Raw genomic sequence first — 24098 nt, 5'->3', positions numbered from 1 at the left:
CAGCAGAATTTGGTACTGATAAAGATCCTACCCTTTTCATTAATTTATCTATACAGTATCGGCATCTTGTATACCAGCAATCTGCCCATATCAGCATTGTTCTTTTTTGTCTCCCGGCGTTAAGCTGTTTGTTAACAACCAGCATCCTTTTGTTTATGGAATCATTTATAGAAAAAGGAATCTTAAGAAATACACTACAACCTGGACAAAGCAAAACATTTGTTGTAGTTTTTGGTAATATAACACAAATATATGTTTGACCAAGAATGTTCATGAGGTGGGAGCAAGCATGCTCAAGTTTGAGAACTCTTGCCTATCCTTAAGAAAAACTGCAGATAAGTTTGGAATTCCAATGCGAAGTATCAAAAACAAGCATGATAAATGACATTTACAGAATGTCGGAAGATCAAAAGTATTCTCTGATGCCAATGAGCGTACGTAGTCCAAATCATTCAAACATGTGGTAATTAAGGTCAACCTCTTTCATGTTGCGTTCATTAATTACATTGTATGTAAACTTTCAATCTGCAGCATTTGATTAGTTTTGTGTATGTAACCAGCATGTATTTTTCAAATTGCTTGTATTAGATCTTTGATTTGTTAAAAACACTGTAAATCAGATTGTCAAAATCTCCTGTTTCTGAAAACATTTTCTGTGTGCAAAGAAATCCTTAAGATAGCTCACTTTACTCAAAACATGTTTTAACATCAAATCTAATTTACTTTAACAAAAGTTTCATTGAGTGTGCGAAGTTACCCTACTCTGGATAACATTGCACAGTGAGCTGCAATGTACAAGAGATATCAGAAATATTTTCGTAAGAAAAGAAGGTAGTTATAATAACCTAGTATATATGTAAAAATTAAAGGACTTAGTTGTATGTATAAAACCTAATGAAAAAAAGTGTGCAAAGTAACCCCAGTTTATGATACAAATAACATTTTAAACACACAAAATGGATAAAAATGGTTGGATTAAAAGCATTTTAGGATTTTGGATTGCTGTAAGACATTTCATTTTATGTAGTGATTAAAAAAATGACTGCTTTCAAATTAATTTCATGCACAATTTTGCTCTACAAAGTTAATGGCAAAAAGTAAAAACACTATGCACAACAAGCATGCCACAACCATATTATGGCAGTTTGATATGAACCTTGCTTTTTTAAACTGACAACAATCAACTGAGTTGCCAGCATAGTGTTATCATTTGCTTTGAAAGCGAAGAATATTAAATTGTTGAACTGTTGAGTGGCAAAACTTTTATCGATCACCAAAATACTTAGCAATGTAAATTGTCAAGTCACTTTGATTTTTTTTTTAAATTACAAGCGTTTTGGGCCTCAGCTTGCAAAGATTTCAGTCACGGAAACATCATCCTAGTTCTTGTACACGATAAAGAAAAAATATTGAAAACATGTTGCCTAGTTCTTATTTTCGAGAGGTTTGAATTCTACGCATGGCACTTGTTTAAAATGATGCCTAGATACATGGTCAACAAAAAAATGCTATGTGAAATGCATCACAGTTTATGTGGTATATGCGATACGTGTAATTACAGTAATTCAGTTTATATTTGCTAGTCTATTGTCTGTAACTTTGCCTGAAATGCAAGACAAAACCACATGTGTAACGAACTGCAGATACCAAGCAAACTTTTATCCTCTGACCACATAACATGACCTCGTGCAGTGTTGGATTGTAGGTGTCTGAGTGCCATGGCAATCAAATGTGGAATTGGGCATCCAACATGGAGCTGAATGGATGGTCACTGGGCACTCACTGTTGTTTTAATGGTTGGTCTTCACTGCACAATGAGGTTGCCCATGTGACTGGTGTCAGGGTAATGCCATTGTTTAAGGTGTGTTCTGTGCCAGGCTATGATAAGCACATAGCATGATAAAAATGTATTAAGAGATGTATTTGCGGTAATGACTCTGGCAATTGTGACCAGACCACTGGGGAGAAAATGCTTGCTTGGGTCGACAATTTCCAATGTTAATTAAGGGCAACTGAAAAAATCTTGCCACCCAAAACAATATGGCAGCTGTAGCTCAGAAAGGATCTATTCTAGAAAGTTTTTTATATTCGTCTATTGATCATTTGTGGCAGATGTGACAAAAACCAAACTCTTCAGCACGGGATTCTATGAAAGTACCTTAACATTTCCAACAAATAATGATAGGCATTTACAGTTACAGTTTGATACAAAATTAACAATGCAAATTTGAAACATAAGGATGTGACTGATGTTCGAAAATGCGCGGGAGTGAAAATATATTTTAATTGCTTGATTGTGACGCACCAAATAAAGCGGAAAAATAATATGCTCAAAACAACCTACTGAAGATATACAGACGAAATCAATTAATCGCATATATAGTTTTACTGCACACAAATCTAAAACCCCAAATCAAAACCTATCTAACGCATAAAAGTAAAAACATCGCATTCAACTTAAAGGAATAAATTGGATTATCGCAAAGGGTGCTTGTCTCAGTTGCTAAATTTGCCATTTGGTAAATTGCATATTTTCGTCAGAAAAATATTTCATGGAGAAACATTTGTAGGTCATGTGTTTTGCGACACAATGACTTAGTTCACTTTAAAATTCGTAACTGGTTTTCTTCTTATGGAATAACAGAAAAAATAATTCCAAAGCTTATCAAGTCATCAAAAATATCATTATCATCGTGTGACATCTCAAACAGTGTGGTCAAACAAGTCTGATAGACTTCTGCATGTACATGCTACAGGAGAGTAGGTCTTCCATTACTTTTACAGGTATGCGTTACGTTTGTCTTTAGTAACATGACAATACAGTGCTTATTGCTTAGTATTCCCGTCCGAGGTATTGCTTATATCAAAGTGACCATTTAAACACAAAGTTGAAAAAATAACCAAGCAAGATATTTTTAATTAGTAGTTTACATTTTTAATCGTAGGTAAACCATAACGTTTTCAGTTTTATCCTATTTTTTTGTAAAGAACGTTAGTCAAATAGTATACCTGCGATGACTTCCATCAGTATTCAAAATGTATCAAACTTAAATGTTAATAGGCTAGCAATTTACTACTGTGTTAAATAATGTAAGGTAAGTTGAATATCGGCCAAAAAGGCATTTCAATTACATCGACGATCAATGATTTTCAACAACATGTCAAACAGACTTGAACGACTAATTCGCATGTGAATTTCTTTGATTTTGTTGTTTTAACTATAATAACTTGTGTATTGTTAATTGCATGTGCGGTATTCCGACCAATAAGACATAAACTGTTTTAATCTAACTTGACATCAGTCATACAAGACCTCGACTATTTATGTGCCTGATAGTTTTGTTTTGAAAAGATTATACGACGGCAAAAACGTTCAAAATGGCTATGCGATTAACCGATTATTATGTCTGTATAGACAAATGCTTCAACGAGTGGTATGTAGGCTACACATTTTCTAGATATTGGTTGCAAAGAGTCTACTGGTGACCTTTGATCCAATCCCTTTAAGTCTACTAAACATTGCACTTAAGATAATCTAATCAGAAACTACCTGTGGTAATGCTATTCTGTGTATGACATGCGTATGAGACATTGTGATATCTTAACGAAGTTCAGTTACATACGGTCTTGAGGTTGTATAATAGAAAATATTACTGCCCAATTGTGTTTACTAACTTAATAATTGGTAACACAACAAGTAAAAAATTTAGCTACAATCCATTTTTTTCGAACATACCCTTCCATAACATTTTGAACTACATCTCAAACCACTGAAATACTTAACAAATTTTTGGGTCTATTGTTTTACATTGTTCATCTTTGCTAAAACTGTCTTAATCTGTCAAAAAAATAAATTACATTTATTGAAAAACTTGCTAAAGCACAAAAACTTCTTTGCTATTTTATTTAAACTTAACATAAACAGATAAAACACAGACTTATGTGTGTAGTTAGTTTCGATCATTTTGACCCAATTATCTCAAAAATAGCTGGCAGGTTAAAAAAATTCAAGTCAACCATGACTACTGGCGTCAGGTATCGGTTGCAGGGTATGCGCATAAATAAAACACACTTTGTTGTGAACAACATCATAAGACTCAGTGTGTTCAACAGAAACTAAAAGTTGTTTGTAAAAAAGGTATGGTATAGTAGTCAGGAATCAGAATGGATGTTAACTTCAGTTCCTGTTCCTCTGGAGGAGAAACACAGTTAGATTTTATCCAACAATTGCGGATTGTTTCCTTTGTTACCCTATTCTATCTATGAGCAAGCATGTGCAGTGCATTTAAAACTGACAGTCTCTTTGCAACTGTGTTCGCGTTTATGCTGTCGTTGCATCCATCTTCAATGGCATCAATAACAACTGTTGCTCGCAGTTTATGGCAACAATATGCTTTGTGTGTGCATATATTGCCCATGTCACAAGGCTGGTGTTTGGAGGCAGCTTCACGACTTTAATACATCTGAGTTTTTTTCACATCGCCATGGGCAGAACAGTTGCCGACCGATAATGCGTTGTTGAACTGATAATCGTTGTTGAACCCGCAAGCTTATGTCCCGTTTCCGCAGCCAGTCAGAACAGATCCCATTGATCATCTAAGCATTTTTAGAAAAAGTGTAAGCAACCGAAAACACACGCACATTCTTGAAGCATCGTGATATTTTAGACGTCACAATAACGAGCAGTCCACGCTTATTACAGCTCATGCTGCAGCATACCAACACTGTTGGCCTATCTTTTGCAATCTCTCACCCAAAAGCCGTTTTGCAAGAAGATTTCTTTACATACGTAGGATCCAGTAGAGTTTGAGAATAAAATACTGTCTCGTCAGCGTTATAAATGCCAGTACCTCATACCTTTTCAACAACTCTCGCATGTTCTCGCTGGTTCCCGTGGCAGTGTCTTCTACATCTGCTTCACTGTAAAGTTTTGTGCAACATAAATATGCCTCTTCATCCAGTGGTTAAACCAACGATCTGAGCTATTAAAATCGTTATGACCTAGTTGTTTGATAAATCTCTTCAGCTGCCTGCATCAATAATGGGCCATTAAGCGGAACCTTGCGAGACTAAGCAAAATTGAACCATTTTCACTGCTTGGTCCTTGCCATGGCACTTCCTCTTCCGTTCATTACTACCTTCCTTGTCCGATGCTTCTGTCTGGAAACCTGATTTTTCATGCAGCAGATTTTGCAGACAACCACAAGAAATGTGAAGTTGTTCAACTGCAACACGTTGCACTTTGGCAGCGCTCGATACTTTTGCAGCAGCTCAACTTTCTGGAGTATATCAATATCTTTGCACACCCTACTGCCATTTTCAAATCTCCGATTGGCTGGCTGAGTTTCTTACACAATAACAAAAGAATAGAAAGTTTCAGTGAGTTTTTATCACTTTTAGCTGCACACGTCGATAAGTTTTCACGTTACTGTAGTTCTTAAAATTCTAAATCTTTCACACAGTTACAGTACATCACAGTACGATTATTGACAAATAAGGACCAACAATCAAGATTGTGACGCAACAGTTGCATGGAATACTGTAGTTAGTTTACTGCTCAAATTGAGGGCGTGTAGAAACAATACGCTGCTTGGTTGCATTTAATGTGTAGACTACCGTAGTACACTACTGTAAAACCATCATCACCCATGTACTCACGGTCAAATTATGCAAAATCTCTCCGTAAATGGGCTTATTAGACAAAGTTTTAGGTTTATAAAGGGGAACATTTTACTAGATGACCAAATGGAGTAAATGAGGACTGTGCTGAATTGGGCTTATAGGTCTCAAAATCACAAATGATACAACCTTAAAATATATAAATATATTTTTTCCTTTCAAATATTTTTACCAAAACGTGGCAAGTTAATAATGAAAATTTCATACAAATAATCACATCACTACTCACGTGGTTTGTCAAGCATGAAATAAAGTAGCGCTATGTACCAAACTTGGGAAGTCTTTATACCTTTGGCTTTGGAATTGACACAAGTTTATATTATCTAACATTCAAATTGTTCAACGCTGTTGCTAGTATTGGAAAAAATGACGCATTGAAAGCGGTATAAGCAACCTACTGTTTTATCTCCGTCATTGAGCACATTTATAATGCTCGCAACGATCATCTTTTCATCTGACGCCACTTCATACATACAAAGTACACAGATACTTCGTATGCTTTTTTTCATAGTCACAAAACTGTGCCTACACTTTTGTTTTTTTAACTAACAAGCCGATGATAGCATGACCACTAATATTTTTTGCCACCTGTTAATTGCATATAAAGTAGTATTTATTTCACCTTAAATTGGTAAGTACCTAAATTGTACTTCAACTGTAGCTGTACTAGTTAAAAATCGTAAATTAAAAGAATCCTCATATTTTTAAATCTAAGTTATAAATATGAAGTTTGCCAGACTCAACGATTTTCGCAACTTGATGCCGATGGCCTTCATCATCAAAATAATGTTTTGCAAAGATTAAACCAAGCAATGAAAAACCTACCCGTTAGTCCTTGCCACAGATCGCAGTCTATCCAGAATATCACGTAAACTTTGTATGTCACACATATTCATTAAAACCTTGTCCATACAATTCCGTAATACACTTCGGCTTCTTTGTTCGGAAGATAGCTAAAAAAGACAATGAACAAAAGTTGATATTGGAAAGTTGATATTGGAAAGTGGATATCAAAACTCTAACAAGATGTTAGAAGCTTTGCAATTCTATCATCCCAATTACAAGATATTTAATTTAATACATTGCATTAAAATTGTATTTAATACAGTATAAAACTGAAGCAACTAAGATTTGAAGTTTTATAAGAAATTTGTTTAAATGCTAACAAAGGACTAGATTAGAATATTGAAAAACATTAACTGCATTCCATACACAATACTTAGGGATGAGTGTGCAGAAACTCTGTAATGATGGCTGGATATTTCATAGGTTTAAAATCCTACATCTGCTAGTGGTAAAAATTCTGCAGTACTTTCCGAACTTCTTGGTAAATTCTGATAAGAATTGTAACTAACATGATAAAACTGCTTTTTTCTCATGTTTGAAATCTCATAGCACCCTTATGCAATCTAAAACCTCTGTTTGGGAAACACTGCTTTATGCTAATAATTATGCTAACTGGCTTGCATTTAACTTACTCGGACTATCAAAGGCTAGCTTTTCTAACTGCTCGTTCCTATACTGTACAATACACAGCAGACCAGTTAGCCTAACAAAACGTTTGGGTCCAGCGCAGAAATACACAACCAATACATTTATATACCTGACGTCAGCTACTTAAATTGTGACATCATTTGGCTGTGCACTTCTGCACTAGACCCAAAAGTTCAAAGTCAAACTATGACAATGTAGTTAACTCACTTCGTGCAAAAACTGTATTACAGCATCAAATTTTTTAACATTTTTCTCATAGTTTCTAAGTTTTTCCAATATTTCTTCTTTCACTGTGTGTGTTTCCAGGCTGGGAAGGCTATATACCAGATCCATCTTCTTGCACCAAGAATTTTACTTTAATTTACAAATAGGCTAGTACACACTAGACCCCAAAAAATTGCATGTATGAATTAGACCTAGTAACTGGTACCGGTACCATTCTGCTAAGTTAAGAACATATATTAATAAGTGTCTATATTTGGTACGGTATGATAATGCTTATCCTTGGACTAAGGAAAGTCTTTGCACGACTTAATCCTAAGGATAATTCCTGTTGCTCGAGCCCCGGTTTTAGAGTTAGCCTTTGTGAACATTAGGCTAGTCAGATCGGTAGACATCTTCTGGCCAAATTTTGTACAAAACACAAGTTGTGCGAACCCTTGGTCCCATTGTCAACTTGCTAATCAGGAAAAATGGTCCCATATCACGGGTACGCCTAACCTTAACGATGGAAAATACCCCATTTTCGAACATAAACTCAACAGAGACAAACAATGAATTTAAATTAAACTAAAGCATCGTAAGAAATAAAAAAAACTCAAACTATTTTTGTTTAAAAATTAACCCGCTGACTACAGTTAAAATAACAAAGTAGATACTAGGTGGGTTTTTGAAAATGTCGCATGAAAATTCCTCTGATAAAGGAAACCAATTTGACTAAGCGAACAAATTATTGTTTTTACAGAGTTTAGGGCGATTTTTGTGTGTTTTCTTTCAGCAATTAATGCACCAAACCAACGATAAAAAGAACATGATAGGAAACTACCTGCTTCTCGTTTCTTTCTTTTTTATGCAAAGACGAAGTTTTGTTTCTCTCGCGTCATGCATGGTTGCGTACACTATGACATTTAATAATTCGCTTGTGTACTACTCGTGTGAGGTATTACACAAGGAACATATCTGTCATAAAGTCCGCATATGCTGGCGGTAATTGTTTGAATATGAGCGAGGACGATTGATGGTTGGTGACTTGTTTTGCTTCTGCTTCGATTGATGAGTTCTCATTTCTCAAATTTGCGTGACTATGCTGTTAGTTGCTTGATTCTGTCTATATAAATTACTAACTTATAAAGTTCCCATTTTTATTTATTATCAGACACGAAGGCTTTCACCTTCGGGCAAAGCTTGCTGAATGTTACATCGCGCTCAGTAACACGTGAGACGGTAAAAGGGAAAAGGGAAGATCGTAAACATTACAACAGTATATATATATGTGGCAAGCTAGTTCAAGCGAGGAAATTATCTGACATCATTAAGGAAAACTCAACTCTGGTAAACAAATGAATTCCAATATCCCAAATTAAATTCCAAACATGTCAAAAACAACTCGTGATTCGTGACGTAATCGTCACATAGCCTTCCTACCCAGAGTAAAGCTTGCCTGAAATGAAATTGAAGGCAACCTTTACTCGACAAAATTATGTCTTTGAATAAAATATTTATCACGGACATTAAAACAAGAATTTAGTACAGTACAATGACAGAGTTCGGTAAATATAACAAATATCGATACACCGTTTCACTGGAAATACAAAACATGAGACATAAGCTTACAGAAGTGTCGCAATCCCTTGCGTGTCGAAGGTAAAAAAAATGAGCGATCACGTCTGCGTGTGTCGTTCCGCTGCTGTAGCAAGCCTTGTTCGCGGTAGTAAGATGCAGTTTGTTGCGATGTCCAATGGACTTTGTTTCTTGATGCGTAAAAAATATATACAATAGTTTGCTCATGCTCTTGGAGATGTATAACACGTTGGTTAGGCGATCAAAACTTCATCACATCAACCAGGTATCAATGTCATTAGATCTGTTGTTTCCGAATTAGTCTGGTTGCTGATATTGTAGATGGAATGTCTTGAAAACTTCCTCGTTGACTAGCGTTCGTAGTTGGCTGATCTTGCTGTTGAAACTTGATCATCAAAACTTCATAAATAGCTGGTAACATTCCTTCTCGCTCAATATGCAACTAACGCAGCAATTTCGAACTGTTCGAGGCACCAATTTATGACAAAGAAATAATTCGCTTGGGCACTACTCGTGTGAAGTATTACACAACGAACATCTCTGTCATAAAGTCCGCATATGCTGGCGGTAATTGTTTGAATATGAGCGAGGACGATTGATGGTTGGTGACTTGTTTTGCTTCTGCTTCGATTGATGAGTTCTCATTTCTCAAATTTGCGTGACTATGCTGTTAGTTGCTTGATTCTGTCTATATAAATTACTAACTTATAAAGTTCCCATTTTTATTTATTATCAGACACGAAGGCTTTCACCTTCGGGCAAAGCTTGCTGAATGTTACATCGCGCTCAGTAACACGTGAGACGGTAAAAGGGAAAAGGGAAGATCGTAAACATTACAACAGTATATATATATGTGGCAAGCTAGTTCAAGCGAGGAAATTATCTGACATCATTAAGGAAAACTCAACTCTGGTAAACAAATGAATTCCAATATCCCAAATTAAATTCCAAACATGTCAAAAACAACTCGTGATTCGTGACGTAATCGTCACAACACTAACTCGCTCACACTTCGTCAGTCGTGGCGAAAAGTTTTACACATTCGCATGGTTTGCTCATCGATTACTAAGAAGTGTGGTTGCTGTTTATGTTTTTTTGACGATTCGAACGTGTGTAGCTTATGAGTGGCCAAGATGTCGTCTGCACCAACACTTACTGCAGAATATTTAGTTGAAATCGTTGTCGATGATGAAGAATGTAGAATCAAGCCTGTATCACCTTCTGCTTTGCAAGCGAATGATCTCTTTCAGTAAGTTAAGAATTAAGATAGGCCGAGACTACAAGCAGAGACTTTTAAGTATATGGTGCTTATAGCTTTATCTGATTTATAAACTCTCTCTCACACCAGGAAAATAAAAGAGTGGATGCATTTAATGAGTTTGCTTTTGCATCTTACTGATTAGGTGTGAATACTGTAAAGAAAGAGTCAGTGAGGTTTTGAAGTCCATCAAAAGGTTCAGCATTGTGGATATTTTCAGCATTGTGGATATAAGACCTGCTGACTAAAGATTTTGTGTATTTTTATAACTTTACATGTTTAGCAAATTAAATTTGTATGTAGGCCTAAACCAAAAACAGGATTTTTCAAAAACTAAATTTTTTAAAGCTTTTCCTCTAAAAAGTATTCCTGCAAAACAATTAAAAATATGTGGGTTGTGGTATGTGCATCACCAGACGGTTTGACGACAAAAGCTATTGATTACTTTATGAACACCTTTGCCACCAAACCAAATGGAACTGAGTTGTTGACAACATATAGTAGGTAGATGGCATATCTAGAATTGTTCATATTTTTGGCCCAAATGTAGATCCATGCAAATGACGTGAAGCCACAAGAAAAATGTTTGATCTTTTTCTCAGGTATATATTTTTTATGATTCAGCTTAAAATTTAATGTGATAAAATATTAATGTTCCAGTATACTGACATTGAATGGTGTGATAATATGTTCCAGTTTTTTATTATCGATGACTTTAGTTTGGGCAATAAATGCACTACTTACTTAAAAAGTAAGCAATCAAAACAATGTGTGTTAATCCACAGTGAGAACATTTCAAAATGAATTAATTAACAATTTCATCATTGCTCCCCTGTACTTGTTTGTATTGTTTCAGCATGCAAGATATTATAATTTGGTACTGTCCATATGAATTTACATCAGGAGCCTCATTGCTTCCTCTTGTACGACGAATTTGACCGAAAAAAGTTTCCAAATGGTCTTGGTTGATGCGACGACGTTGATGTGTCTTTATATTGTTGACCAAACCGATGTATAGTACTTTGAATGTTTACTTCAATAGATCAAAGCGCGTGACAGAAGCGAGCCGATCGTTTTTATTCAGCTTGATAAAATAATACCTAAAAAGATTAAAACATTTTTGGCAAAGCAAGCCATTTTTTTAAGTAGGTCAAAACTTGTTTGTCACCGCAATGACATATGATAAAGGTTGTTATACCAGTTAATAAACACGCCACTGTAGTACCTCCACAACAAAAATTTCTTGTATCAAAAACCCGTCATATTGTGGTCTACTCTGAAGTAGACTTGTAGTGGCTTGGGAGCCACATCCAATACCATTATATCAATTGTGGAAACATATGCGCCATTTAAACATTGTTCATTGATAAACCTACAGCTAGCATTTAATATTTGCAATGCAGATGCAATTCGGCTGCAGTCGCAACTTTACAAACTGCAATCGTTATGCAATATTTGGAAACTTGCACTAAATAACTTTATGTGAAAGCGCCGTTTAGTACGTTACCAGGTGATTTCATAACATCCGAGTTTTAACTGTGAATAATTCCCATTTGCCAACGCTTTGCTTTTATCGTTCACACATTCTGAAATGTGCGTGTATTTTGTGTTGAATATTTCCGTTCACAAGCGCTCTACGCTGTTATAAGCTTAAACTTCTGTGCGTGTAGGCGCCCAGTCAGAGATACCGAATCGTACGAACGTATTACGTCAGTCGTGTTAAAATGTAATTTGTTAGACTTGTTTTAATTGGTGAATGCTAAGTTTGTGCTTGTGTCATAATAATCGGAACCTGTACAGTTCCTACAATAAAGGATTGTTTCTGATAAACTGTATCTGTTAATCGTAATAGCTTTCGGCTAGTAACCGTAGTAACACGTTAAGGTTAGAGATTTCTAACCGCACGCAACCACGGAGTCAGATCATTAATTCGGCAGGTAAACTAAGACCTAAAGGTTAAGATAAGCAGTAACCTCTGCATTTTGGTGACCCCGACGTTGACCCGACGTGTTTCAATGAAGCTGGTAATGCTAACTTTATTCTTGTAAACAAGTTGATTTAACAACAACGACAGCAATGGCTCCAGCACAAAGTAGTTCAGTTTCTGACGGAGATGACGAAGACGACGATGATGACGACGCTACAACCTCTTCTGCCACATTCAAGACGTCTCAAACTGGTCGCAAAATCCTTTCACCGAAACGTTTCTCTGATTACAAACACAACATGTTCATTTGTTTGCTGTTTACATGTTTCGCTTACATTTTCGAAGTTCTCACTACTTTCAACGAAGAGAACAAGTTCCTACATTGTCAACTCACGAAGCTGATTAGCACACTCTACAAAGCAGTTGGGAAGATTTTTTCTACTGAAATACTGTCTTCTACTCTTGGACATCAAACCATGGGTTCCAGCGTTGGAGATTTTATGTCCAGAGCAACATGTCACTCTATCAACGGTACCGTCTTACCGTCACTTGCGTACCGCAACGCGTTTAGCCAACGCCCTCTCATCCTATATCGCGATCAAAACGGCCACAGTCAATACGGCCAACTCATTTCAGACAACACTGTCTTACCGGGAGTTCATCTGCTGGAATCGTATCGACCAGCTAGAAGTTTTGTCTTCCGAGTTCTGGGACACACTGTCCTTTATCACAAGTCACAACTACACCTTATCGCACGAACATGTGCAGGTGCACCAACTCAACTTACCCTTGTCGACTATACACCTCAACTACAATGCTCCCGACTACGAGAAGATTCTCAACGAGCTACCTGACTCCGACTCGTTCACTGACCTTCAATCGCTGCTCAGCTCTATGTCTGAAGCCAACCTGCTTAAGGAGAAAATGCGACATGTCATAACAAGTCTTACTACTACTGATGAAACTATGATCAACGGCTCCTACGTCGCCGACACATTCGCGCACGCCGCAAAACAAACACTACTGCTTGCATTGTCGCAGATTACGAATCCATTTCTCTCAGCCCTTATCTTCATCCTGCAGCTACTTGCCATGATGTGGGCCCTCTTCCATACCATCGGGTTTATCCGATCATATCCGCAGCATTTGCGGTATGCCAGATCTCTTGTATCCCGTATTCGCGCTGGACGCAACCAATGAGATGCACATCCACAACAAACTCAACCGTCGCCTTTGCTTCGACGTTCTCGTGACCAACCGTCTTCTTCTGGATCTTCTGATGACGCGCCGCCCGCTGCGCCGCCCCGTGATGAGTTCGCGGACACACACACACTTTAAGTTTCATTATTTGTATCAACGTGTTTTTCGGTGCCGAATGTCGTATGCATGTAACCTTTTGCCATTTTCCCTTTGTCGTTGTCGACCGACAAATTTTTTTTGTGTTTATCTTGCGTATCGCATGCCTACTAATTACTAACCTTTTCCTTGCTACGTCGCCTTGTCTTGCAATTGTATCTTTACCACTTTCTGTCGCATAGCATGCTCACCTTCCCGCGCATGACCTGAGTTGTTCAAATAATTACCCTCAAACCTCTAGTTTCTATACAGATTTGCCGTCATTACCGTCGCTGACAAACAATTCCAACGACTGGAAGCAATGTTCGACATCGACCTCTACCTTTTTGCGACACATTTATCAAAAATTTTCCGACAAGTTTCAATTGCATGACAACGGCTAATTTTTTTTAGCTTGCCAGGAATAATATCTATAATAACATCTTGGCTAAAAGTTTGTGACCGGTTCGACTGTTGTTAAATACTCACAAGAAGTAACTTTTGATGTCTTCGCTAAAATCTTCTTCCTTGCTTCCAACTTCATTCCAACACAATTTTATTTGTTCCACTGTTATCGCAAATGCTTTTACAATATCTATAACGGAAACATGACCGAGATGTAAAATAATGTCACACACTGACTTCGGTTCTTTGTCACCTTCAAAGTTATAACATCATTATAACCTAAACTTAATCTAAAGGCATATTATGATTTTAAGTCCAACTTGAATTTTAACAATAATTTCTAGAATCAATTTATTCTACTTCTTTTCTTCCAACATAATTTACAACAAGAGGTTGCGCCATCACATATTTGTGATGAAATAGTCAGTTCCTTTAAAACCATGTCTAGTTTGATATAAACTAATACAACTGAACAAAATATACTTGCCTAATCGAGAAATAAATAAAGAAATGAAGGTTAATTTCTTAAGTTTATGACTTAAGTCTGACCAACCATCGAAACTACTCGCATAGGCAACAGGCCCCCACAATACGTACGTCCAAGTTAACCCTATTTACACTAGGTGTGGCTTCTCCTGCACACAGTCACAGCAAAACGTAGCGCACAGTTGCATTGTTTGCTGTAGAAACTTGAAGTTTGGTGACTTTTCCTAAAAAATGTTCAGCTATCTGTCCATGTTTGTTTTATAAACTTGGATTTTGTAATTTTTGAGATATTGTCATATTTTCATAATTTTGCTCTCTCTCCGCATTGAAGCGTATCGTTTTCGTTTATTCATTTACGCACCACTAACTCGACTAACTCCGTATATGTCCGTTTTGCTGGGCCCCTTTCAACAATTTTGAAAGGCCATATACCCGCCTATTAGCCTGTATATGTGTTCTATAGTTTATAGCTATTAAGGCAACAAGTAATCGCAAACAAGGAAGTGGAACAAACAAAAAACAAAAAATGTAAAAAGGGCAGTAAATATCGGTTCTTGAGGGAGGAGTAATATAACTTAAACGTAAAAAAATCAATTACAGTAAAAAAACAACGATAGGTTTAAATAAAGAGAGGTAGGTTAAAGATGAAGAGAAGTAGGTTTAACTTAAATAAAGAAAGTAAAGCAAGAGTAACGGATACTGTACAGCAGACATGTGCAACCAGTGGCCCGCGGGCCGCAGTGCGGCCCGCCAGGTTGTTCCAAGCGGCCCGCGTGGTGCTCAGCAAAATGTTAGAAGTTCATACTAGCCATCACTATTTGATGCAGTTTACATCAAAGCAATGGAAATTTTCGAAATTTTCGCATTTTCCTGTCGTGGACTACATTAAATCTATTTCTTAACTGTATAAACTGCATAGGAAAGTCGTTTTATGATACTAATTTTTTCTGAAAAAATCATGTGGCCCGCGTTGTCATTCAAAATTTTGTATTTGGCCCTCCAGTGAAAAAGGTTGCACATGCCTGCTGTACAGTATGATTTCTACGGTATAGTGCGTTGCTTTTTAAGTTTTGCCGCCTCCTCGGCACCTGTCGACCCTGGTTAAATCCAAAGTATCCAGATGGCTGCTAGGCCACTGGTAGCAACGTAACTTGCACTTTCCCAGCACAGAAACTTCGGATCTGCCAAAAGCGCTGAGGGACACGTTGGTGTTCTTAAGGGCAATGTGGTTTAAGGACGCTTTGAACAGAAACTTGGGTAGAATGTTCACTTGGGCGCCTGAATCCACATTGAATTTGATGGTTTTATTGCCTGCGTCCGAAACTTGGATGCCTAAAAGTATTTCGCTGTTGTGTGATTCGTCGCCATGCACTGGTCCAATGAAGAATGTGTTTTGCATGTTCGTCAAATTTCGATTACGCTACTGCTTTTAGAGTTGCAAAACTTTGCGAAATGGTTTTGCTTTTTGCGGTTGTAGCAGGTTTTCTCTTAAACAAGGCAGCGTCAGTATTGAGTTTGAAGCCATCCACATCGTGTACAAGTTTTTTTTTCGTCTCGCGTTTCTAAACTCGACAGGCTTGTTTTGCCTTTTAACCTGAAAAGTTTCGATACTGATTGTTTGATCACTTGAAACCACAGATTTTCGCTGTCGTTTAGAAATTTCGTCTGCTCGAACAAGGTTGAGACAGCGGTCAAGATTTAAGTTTAGTTCTCATAGTAGCCTTTCCCTCAAAGGTGTTGAAGTAATGTTGTTGACATGTTGAACATATGTTGAAGAACGTGCCAGGAGCCTTAGACATGTAGCGTACTCGTCCACAGATTCGTAGGGTTTCTGGTTTCTTGGGAAGAATTTGTACCTTTCGAAAGTGATGTTACGTTTCGGACTGCAATGCAAATCAAACTTGTCTGGCAAGGTTTTGGTGTTGCCTTTTTCTTCATCACTCAAATTCCATGTAGGCCTACAGTATTATAAATATCTCTGCCGTCGTCACCATTGTACAGTAACAGATAGCTTACATTTTCTTGCTCAGTTTTCATCGACAAAGGACCCGCAAGCATGAGTTCCATCATTTGTCGCCACTTCCATTGTGGAAATCCAACTCTTTCTGCGTTGAGGGTTCCATTGTTTCTGACACCATGTAATATAATGTATTGTCAATGTAAAATCGTCAGGTAGCGTAAGAACGGAACAGAGGAGTTAAGAGAACCGCGCTCCAGCACTGCTTAAGGAGGCATCAAACACCTAAAACTAAGATCTCTATGAATTTGTTCGACGTCCTACGTAGGGCTTTAAAAAACCTATTTAGACCAATCAGACGGCAGCATGGTTGGAGTTGTTTTCTAGCCCGGGAATTACCCTAACAGTTGGCGTGCTTCAGTGTTCCAGGTCGCATGCAGAATTAGGCTAAATATTAGCATGAAAGTAGGTAAAATTGGTTTTTTTTTTTTAGGCCAAAAATTCTAGTGTTTATTTTACGCCTCTGTAAAAAAAAGTTTGAATCTTGGTTTTTTGATGGCATTTTATGGAATCGTAGTCCAAAGCATACTAACTTAACATGCAAAATTTCAAAGAGCCCCATGTAGGATTTTCGAGTAATCTTATAGTAAATTCACTGTATAATAAAACAAACAAAGAGTTTATGGCGGTTTTTGGTGTTTGTCGCTACCTTAAGTCGATTGACTTTATCGGTCGGTCTCACGTTAAAAACTGGCTTGCGCTATGTGCACTGGAGCATAGAATTAATTACGTTAATTAATTGGTCATAGACATTACACTTCTTCAGCGGCAGACCACTTTCAACTATCGTAAATGTATTTAAGTTTAACGTGGCAAAGTTAAATTTTAACTTCCGGTAGGGAACCATGCCCAAAATCGCGGTCAAACGTCGAAAAACATATTGAAAATTGAAGCATGGCCAAAATGGCGGTCAAACGTTGTCCATTACGATGGCGTCTACCGGCACTAATCAATGACTTCTACGACGGGGAACCATCTCCAGCTTATTGAAAATCTACTCAAGTTTACAGTGGTCTTTCTTTTCTTTCTTCCGGTGGAGAACGATATCCAAAATTGCAGTCAAACGTCTAAAAAGACCGAGCGTTTCGCTTTCGTTTATCACCACATAGAAAACTAGGTATGCTTCGTAAAGGAGTTTATTTCAGTAAGATTTAATTTAGGCACGGTCTACAGACAAAGGACCATCCAAACAAACTACAACTGCCACAGATACAAGCCTTACTATGTGTATTAAAAAACTTGAATGAATTTTGTGAAACATAAAATAGGCGGGTTATACGGCGTTTCAAAATTGTTGTATGCGTCGTTTTAAAATTGACGTCAACAGCTATTGATCGTATAAATTTGATTTCGAGGCTATTCTGAAAAGATTTTTGAGGCGTGAAAGGGCAAAACGTTTACGCATTTTCAGCGGGGTGGGCAAAAACAAAAGTTTCAGTCCAACCTTTCCTTGCTCCCTCCTCGACCTTTCAGGACACAAGATTGATGTACTGTATTTAGCACAAGACAGTTGTATCATTAATACTTAATAGTATAAATGTAATAAAACAATTTAGTGCGTGCCATTTGAAAATATGCTGGATGTACATATTAACTCTAATAAAAGTATAGTTATTTATTTAATGTTGTTATGACAAAGAACATATCAAATGAGTGATGCAATGTATGAACCAATAACAAAATATTTCCCTTAAAGTGCCTGAGGTCCTTGATTAAGAATATGTTAAGTGCAGTAAATATATGTAATCATTTAACCAAGCATATCTAAAACTTGCAACAAATCATGCATTGTATGCATATACGGTTTTCGTATATGCATCATTAATTTGTACATAAAAATGAAAAAACAGTATCAGGTGGAAATGGGTAAAGGGGCGATGCTACCATTGCGAGAAGCTTTTTTCAAAAACGGATGTTCCAGCAAGTCCGGAGCAGCACTACGTAATGATGTATCGCGGATCAACATTTGATCAAGAAATCCTTTTAGTGAAGATGATACCTAAAGAGTTTAGAAAACTGACAATTGATATTTCCCAATTTCACGATACCAGTATGTAACATATGTGTAAATTAAATAAATGGATCATAAGTGGAATAACCAACACAACGCTAATTTATACCACAATTCAAAGCAAAAAGTAGAAGTTTACCACAGCAGGTATTAAAGCAGTGGCTGGCCTGCGGACCTATCTACGCAATGAAGACTTCAATCATCGGCCAATCACAATAAAACAGTAAAATAAAGTAAATAAAAAAATAACAATACAATATTTACAATACATATACAGATGATATATTGTGACGTAGTACTTTTATCCTCTGGGTCGTCGCCTACTGCCTTTGGATGGTGATGCATGTTCATGTAAAGACCTACCCTCTACTTAAAACCGTGGTTGATGCTATGAAGACCAACTGACAAAAATTTTAGTTTTAACTCCAAATGTACATTTCCAGCATTGCCGAATAAAACATTTTCATTGTTCCCGAATTCAAGAAAAATATGAACGCCACGGGAAAAAGAGGATAAAATTGCGCTCACATACTATTTTGCAGTGGGACGTCAACTAGACAGTGTGAAGTTGAATGATGCTACGTATCGATTGGCAAAGCAAGTGATAGAGTTAAAACAAGTAAGTAAATGAATAACAGTGTTGGAACAGGGAATTAAAAATGGAGTTCCAGTTGTACTATCTGTCTTTTCACTTCTGCGTGGCTTATCTGAAGAAAAAGAATTGTTCAATGCACTAATCTGTCTCATTCGCTTGCACTCCATTTCAAGCAACTCTTTAGAGTCTGTCAGCAAAGTGTCAAGGTAGCTTAACAAGGTTTAATTAACCCTCAAAGAATGAGTGTGTTGTGTCATTTTGCCATAATACAGTCAAAAGGTTTAAGTTTTTTAACCCAGCCTCTTAGATTTTCATGATTTTTTGGTTTGTGATAGTCATGGATGTGCGATGAAGATTGGCTTCTGTGCCATCAAAATCAATGAAGAAGTTTGTGAGATATGGCTGCTTATATTTTTGCCAAAAAGGTTCTGTTTTTGTACAATGTATTGGAAACTTAACTGCACATTACTTTTTGTAAGAGTATACAATTAAACAAGGTATGTATTCCTATAACTTTATAGACAAGGAAGTCAAAATTTAAGTTTGTTTTTTTGACAACAACGAAGGAAAAAACTTAATTTTACACGAAAAGTTTTGGGGTATTGAATTTTAATGACATTAAAGCTTAGAAAGGCAAAAAAATAGATTTTCACGAGACAGATGTGATTTGCTTTAAACTGCAAGTCCATTATAAAGCAAATGAAGCAACTGGTTATACTGTTGTTACATAAACACGTGAACATAAAAAATGTTTTGTGTGTTGCAGGGCACTACGATTGCTTGTTAATTAGTTTAAAGTCAATGATATACAGTAGACTGGGTCTGCTTATTATAACCACCTAGGGACCACACCATTTTGATCATGATAACCACGTGGCCACAATAACTGAAAATGCTACAGTACTGTTTAATCCGATAACGCTTTCCCGGAAGACTCACTGATTATTTATCATACGTTCATTCAACAAAAAAGTAATAACGAATACACTCTAGAACCATGAAAAAAGCATGTGCACACTTGCAAAACCAGTACTAAAATTAAAATTGGTTCATAAAAGGTTGGTTCATAAAAGAATTAATTCACCAGCTGAGCGCTTTTTGCTTTTGAAATTATGCCTGGTGGCAAACATGGTCCTTTTATATCATGCAAAGTATATCTTAATAAAATGAAAAAATGTTTGTTCACTTCCAATCAACTTACTCTCAATGAATGTTGTTACCTACATTGTTATAGTAACAACATAATCACAAATCATCTAAATAAGGCAATTCTTAGTATGTTATTATGCAAATGCCTTTTGTATAGTGATGTAAGAAACAGTTGAACAATAAAAACATTATTGTTTTCCACAAAAATCAGTGAAGTTGGAAATTTAAGTAACAACAAATGTATGTACCTTGTATGAATTTTTTAACTTGGGCGGTGGTAAATCTCTTATATGCCGCATTGCTTGCAATGGTGCTTCATTGAAGTAGGGAGGTTCCATGTCAATCATTTCTATAATCATAATTCCCAAAGACCATATGTCAACCTCTGGTCCGTAAGGAACACGTGCAATAACTTCAGGTGCCATCCAGTAAGGTGTGCCAACCAAGGACTTCCGTTTTGGAACATCTGGCGATATTTGGGCACAGAACCCAAAATCCGAAAGCTTTACCTATTATTTAAAATACATGCCAGCTTTTAAATAGTTATTCTTCCAAAAATATTGAAGTTATGTTCAAAACAATCTGTCACTTAACAAACTAAAACAATTGAAAACAAATTTAGGTAAAATAAATAAATAAATTTTCCATGATGATTGGTGGCCATGAAGTGGCTTACGCACATGACTACGACAACCAGTGTTGTTGTTCTCAATGAAAAAAAGAGGCTTATTTATTGTATTTATGCTAAATAAACCGGACAAATTTGGCATGAAATTTTGGGTTTTACCTGAAGTCAGTTTGTGTGTGTTTCAAGTATGTTTGCGATTGTTTGCCTTATCTAGGTTCTTTGGAAAAAGAAAAGCAAATTGGCAAGTGGCTTGCTGAACAAGTGGTAATGCAGCTCACAGAAGGCTTTCACAAGAAAGGATACAACATCACGATGGATAATTTTTTGATATCTGTGAAAACTGCTGGGTTGCTGCAAGAAAAAGACGTGACAGTTTTTGGAACTGTCCGTGCCAATATCAAAGAAATTCCTAAAAAATTAACCAGAGGACAACGAGAAGTTCTCCAGCAAATTTTTCTACAATAATGACAGAAGGTGCTTGCTTGTAAATTATCAACATAAGCAAAAGAAAAAACGCTAATCTTATTTCAACCAGAAATGGACTCAGCAGAAAAGAAGAAACCACTTGTTATTCATTGGCCATATGGACTAACATTTTGAATATTGCTGTATTAAATTCATGAATCTTATTCAAGAAAACCTCAGGCAGCAGAATTAGTCGTCGTGCGTTTATCTTGCAACTGGTCGATGAGCTGAGTAGAGCTTATGTAGAAACAGTGCAAAGCTCAGACATAACGAAACAGAGCAAGATCTCCCCACACCTTCCGGGAAGCAACGAAAATGTTCTGGACAGCTGTCCAACAATAACACTGGAACCATTTGCCAGCACTGCTGAAAAAGCCAACCTGCGGAAGATGTGGTACTGGTGATTGGAAACTTAATGAGTGCAGGGAATGCATCTCACAGCAAGAATAACTATTAAGACATTTTCACGAAAACTGCAATTTAAGTTCTAAGAACTCACAATTTGCTGTCATAACTTTGTTTAAAATGCAACAAACTACACATGTCTGTTCAAATAAACGTTCTACAAGTGACGTAGAGTAATGTTGTTTCACTGAAATCGTAGGTGTGGATTTTGACACCTTCCATCGTTAACGGTATAAATAAACGTTTCTCCGTCATTCTAGTGTAAAAGTGAGGGTCAAGTCCAAAAATATGTCGATCTTATATGAAAGAATACTATTCACTGAACATTCTGGAAAAATAACACTGGTCTACAAATTTCAACTTTTTTTTTCAGGTTTGGGTTTTGACAACTGATTGTAGCTAATTTTGGGGCGCTGAATCCGAAAATGAACTCAGATTTTCTCTATCACATCAAGTTTTCTTTCTATCGGTGTCATTATTTTATGAAATTGACCAATTTTACCCTTTTTACAGTAAAATGTCAAATATAATTATTTTCTGACAGCTATAAACTTTCAAACATAGAGATATTTTTGCACTAAATTCATAAATTGGTTCAGATTTCCTCTAAAATAAAAAAAATCCTGTTATGATATCATAATAGGACATAGTTGAAATTGCTCGCGTAGAGTTTTTCCATGCTGGCTTGAACTCCCTGTCTTGGCTTCTCAGGCGTTATCTGTGGGTCAGCTGCTATCTCTGTGCAGCTGGAATATCGTAGGAAGACAACTGGTGGGAGTAGATTTGACTTAGTAATAAATTCTTGCTTAGTAAGGAAGATTTATTTAGAAGTTTCATAAAGCACATGTACATTGTACAGACCAACATCAGAGTTCAAGCTGAAAAGTGGTTTGTAGAAGGAAAAGGTATTTTCATACTATATAAGTTTGAGTTCAAGTCGGTTAGAGTTTTTGGTATAGTGGTGTTTCTGTGGAAAAACTTGCTCTTAGAAAACTACTAACAAAGAAAGGTTATATTTGATCTCAAGCTATGTCTGCTTCCAGCAAAAGAAGAAAATGTTGTAATGATCCGGATATATTTTGTTACATTTGTGGATGCTTCATGTTGAAGTCTCAACAATGCAATATTACCACGTTTGTAAAAAGGGCATATCTTGCTTACTTTAAAGTCAAGTTAGGGGACCAGGACAAAAGCTGGGCTCCTCATAAAGCGTGCAAGACCTGCGTTGAATGTCTGAGAAGTTGGTCGCAAGGAAAAGGTTCACAAATGAAATTTGGAATACCCATGATTTGGCGAGAGCAACGAAATCATGTTGACGATTGTTATTTTTGTCTTGTTAGTGTGAAAGGGTATAACAAAAAGAGTAAACATCGTTTGAAATATCCAAATCTGGATTCGGCATTGCGGCCAGTTCCTCACAGTGATGAATGTAACACTCGTTCGTGTAGCACGCTCAAAAAAGAATGACTTTATTCACAAGGTCGCACGCAACATAGAATGCAGTGTTTCCAACATAACATTTATAATCAACACATGGTGGCGCTAATACGGACACTACATTTCCTCCCATGTCAAATGTATAATTCTCTATTAACTAAGTTTTGTTAACATTACGGAACATAGTTCACTGCGCATAAAACAGGATCATTAAAGATTCAAACTCAAAACACACATTGCACAAAATCATCATAACGTCCTGGTTTCTTGAGGTCGTTACGAGGCCGTAGATTAAAAGAGGGTTTCGTAACTTCACGACTTGTAATTTCACCACTGGATTGAGTTTCCGGTGTTTCCCCTTTATCACAATCAATTGCATCATTATCAGCATTAAATTTCTTTACATGCGTCACATTACGTTTATATTGAACTCCAGCATTATCAACTACAACACTGTTTCCATGTTTTTCTACTACAACAAAAGGTTCTTTATGGAATGTAGTAGACAATTTATCACGTGGCACATTTTGTTTCAGTAACACACTGTCCCCAGGTTTAACATCACTATGCCCAGCAGATCGCCTTAAATCTGCATAGTCTTTCCCCTTTTGTTTAAATTCGGCATCATGGTCACGAGCAAATTGTAAATCATCAAAACACGTTAAATCAAACTCAGGTAACTTGGTACGTATTTTACGCTTAAACAACAATTCAGCTGGACTTACTCCAGTAGTACTATGTGCGGTAGAACGATACATCAATAAATAAGTATTAATCTCCTTTTTCCAGTCCTTACCCTCGGCCTGGGCAATCTTTAGGCGTTTAAGTAATGATCTATTCTGGCGTTCAACTTCCCCATTTGCTTGGGGCCATATTGGTGTGACTTTACGATGATGAATACCCTGCTCATCAAGATAACTTTTAAATTCACCACTTATAAATTGAGGGCCATTATCGGACGTAATAGACAGGGGTAAACCATGGGTAGTAAACATTCGTTCAAGACT

General features: G+C 36.7%; 2 protein-coding genes and 1 long non-coding RNA gene across 10 annotated transcripts in view; 1 reads left to right on the top strand and 2 right to left on the bottom strand.

The window, feature by feature from the left end:
• The window catches only part of LOC143463497 (uncharacterized), a 50966-nt gene extending 43333 nt beyond the window's left edge, over positions 1-7633 (bottom strand). For 5 of the 6 annotated variants that reach the window (XM_076961981.1, XM_076961977.1, XM_076961979.1 and 2 more), the window contains exons 1-2: positions 7381-7633; positions 6505-6632 (exon numbers count right to left, since the gene is read on the bottom strand). In XM_076961981.1, coding sequence (XP_076818096.1) covers positions 6505-6632; positions 7381-7506 — 254 coding nt within the window. In that variant the 5' untranslated portion in view covers positions 7507-7633. Of the gene's footprint in view, positions 1-6504; positions 6633-6891; positions 7223-7380 lie in introns of those variants that run through there. The other variant, XM_076961982.1, reaches the window with a different exon arrangement.
• A 10245-nt stretch (positions 7634-17878) lies between these two features.
• Positions 17879-24098, bottom strand: part of LOC143461788 (serine/threonine-protein kinase PAK 4-like) — a 34559-nt gene continuing 28339 nt past the window's right edge. For all 3 annotated transcript variants that reach the window (XM_076959667.1, XM_076959665.1, XM_076959666.1), the window contains 2 exons: positions 20405-20665; positions 17879-18400 (listed from right to left, as the gene is read on the bottom strand). In XM_076959667.1, coding sequence (XP_076815782.1) covers positions 18254-18400; positions 20405-20665 — 408 coding nt within the window. In that variant the 3' untranslated portion in view covers positions 17879-18253. The remainder of the gene's footprint in view (positions 18401-20404; positions 20666-24098) is intronic.
• On the top strand, positions 19128-19560 carry LOC143461790 (uncharacterized). Its single transcript, XR_013118080.1, has 2 exons — positions 19128-19213; positions 19343-19560. It is a non-coding gene; the product is annotated as an uncharacterized LOC143461790 (long non-coding RNA).

The sequence above is a fragment of the Clavelina lepadiformis genome, chromosome 6 (genome assembly GCF_947623445.1).
Source record: "Clavelina lepadiformis chromosome 6, kaClaLepa1.1, whole genome shotgun sequence".
In the NCBI taxonomy this organism is placed as follows: domain Eukaryota; kingdom Metazoa; phylum Chordata; class Ascidiacea; order Aplousobranchia; family Clavelinidae; genus Clavelina; species Clavelina lepadiformis.
Note: the sequence above shows the minus strand (reverse complement) of the source record. Positions and strands in the feature narration are given on the sequence as shown.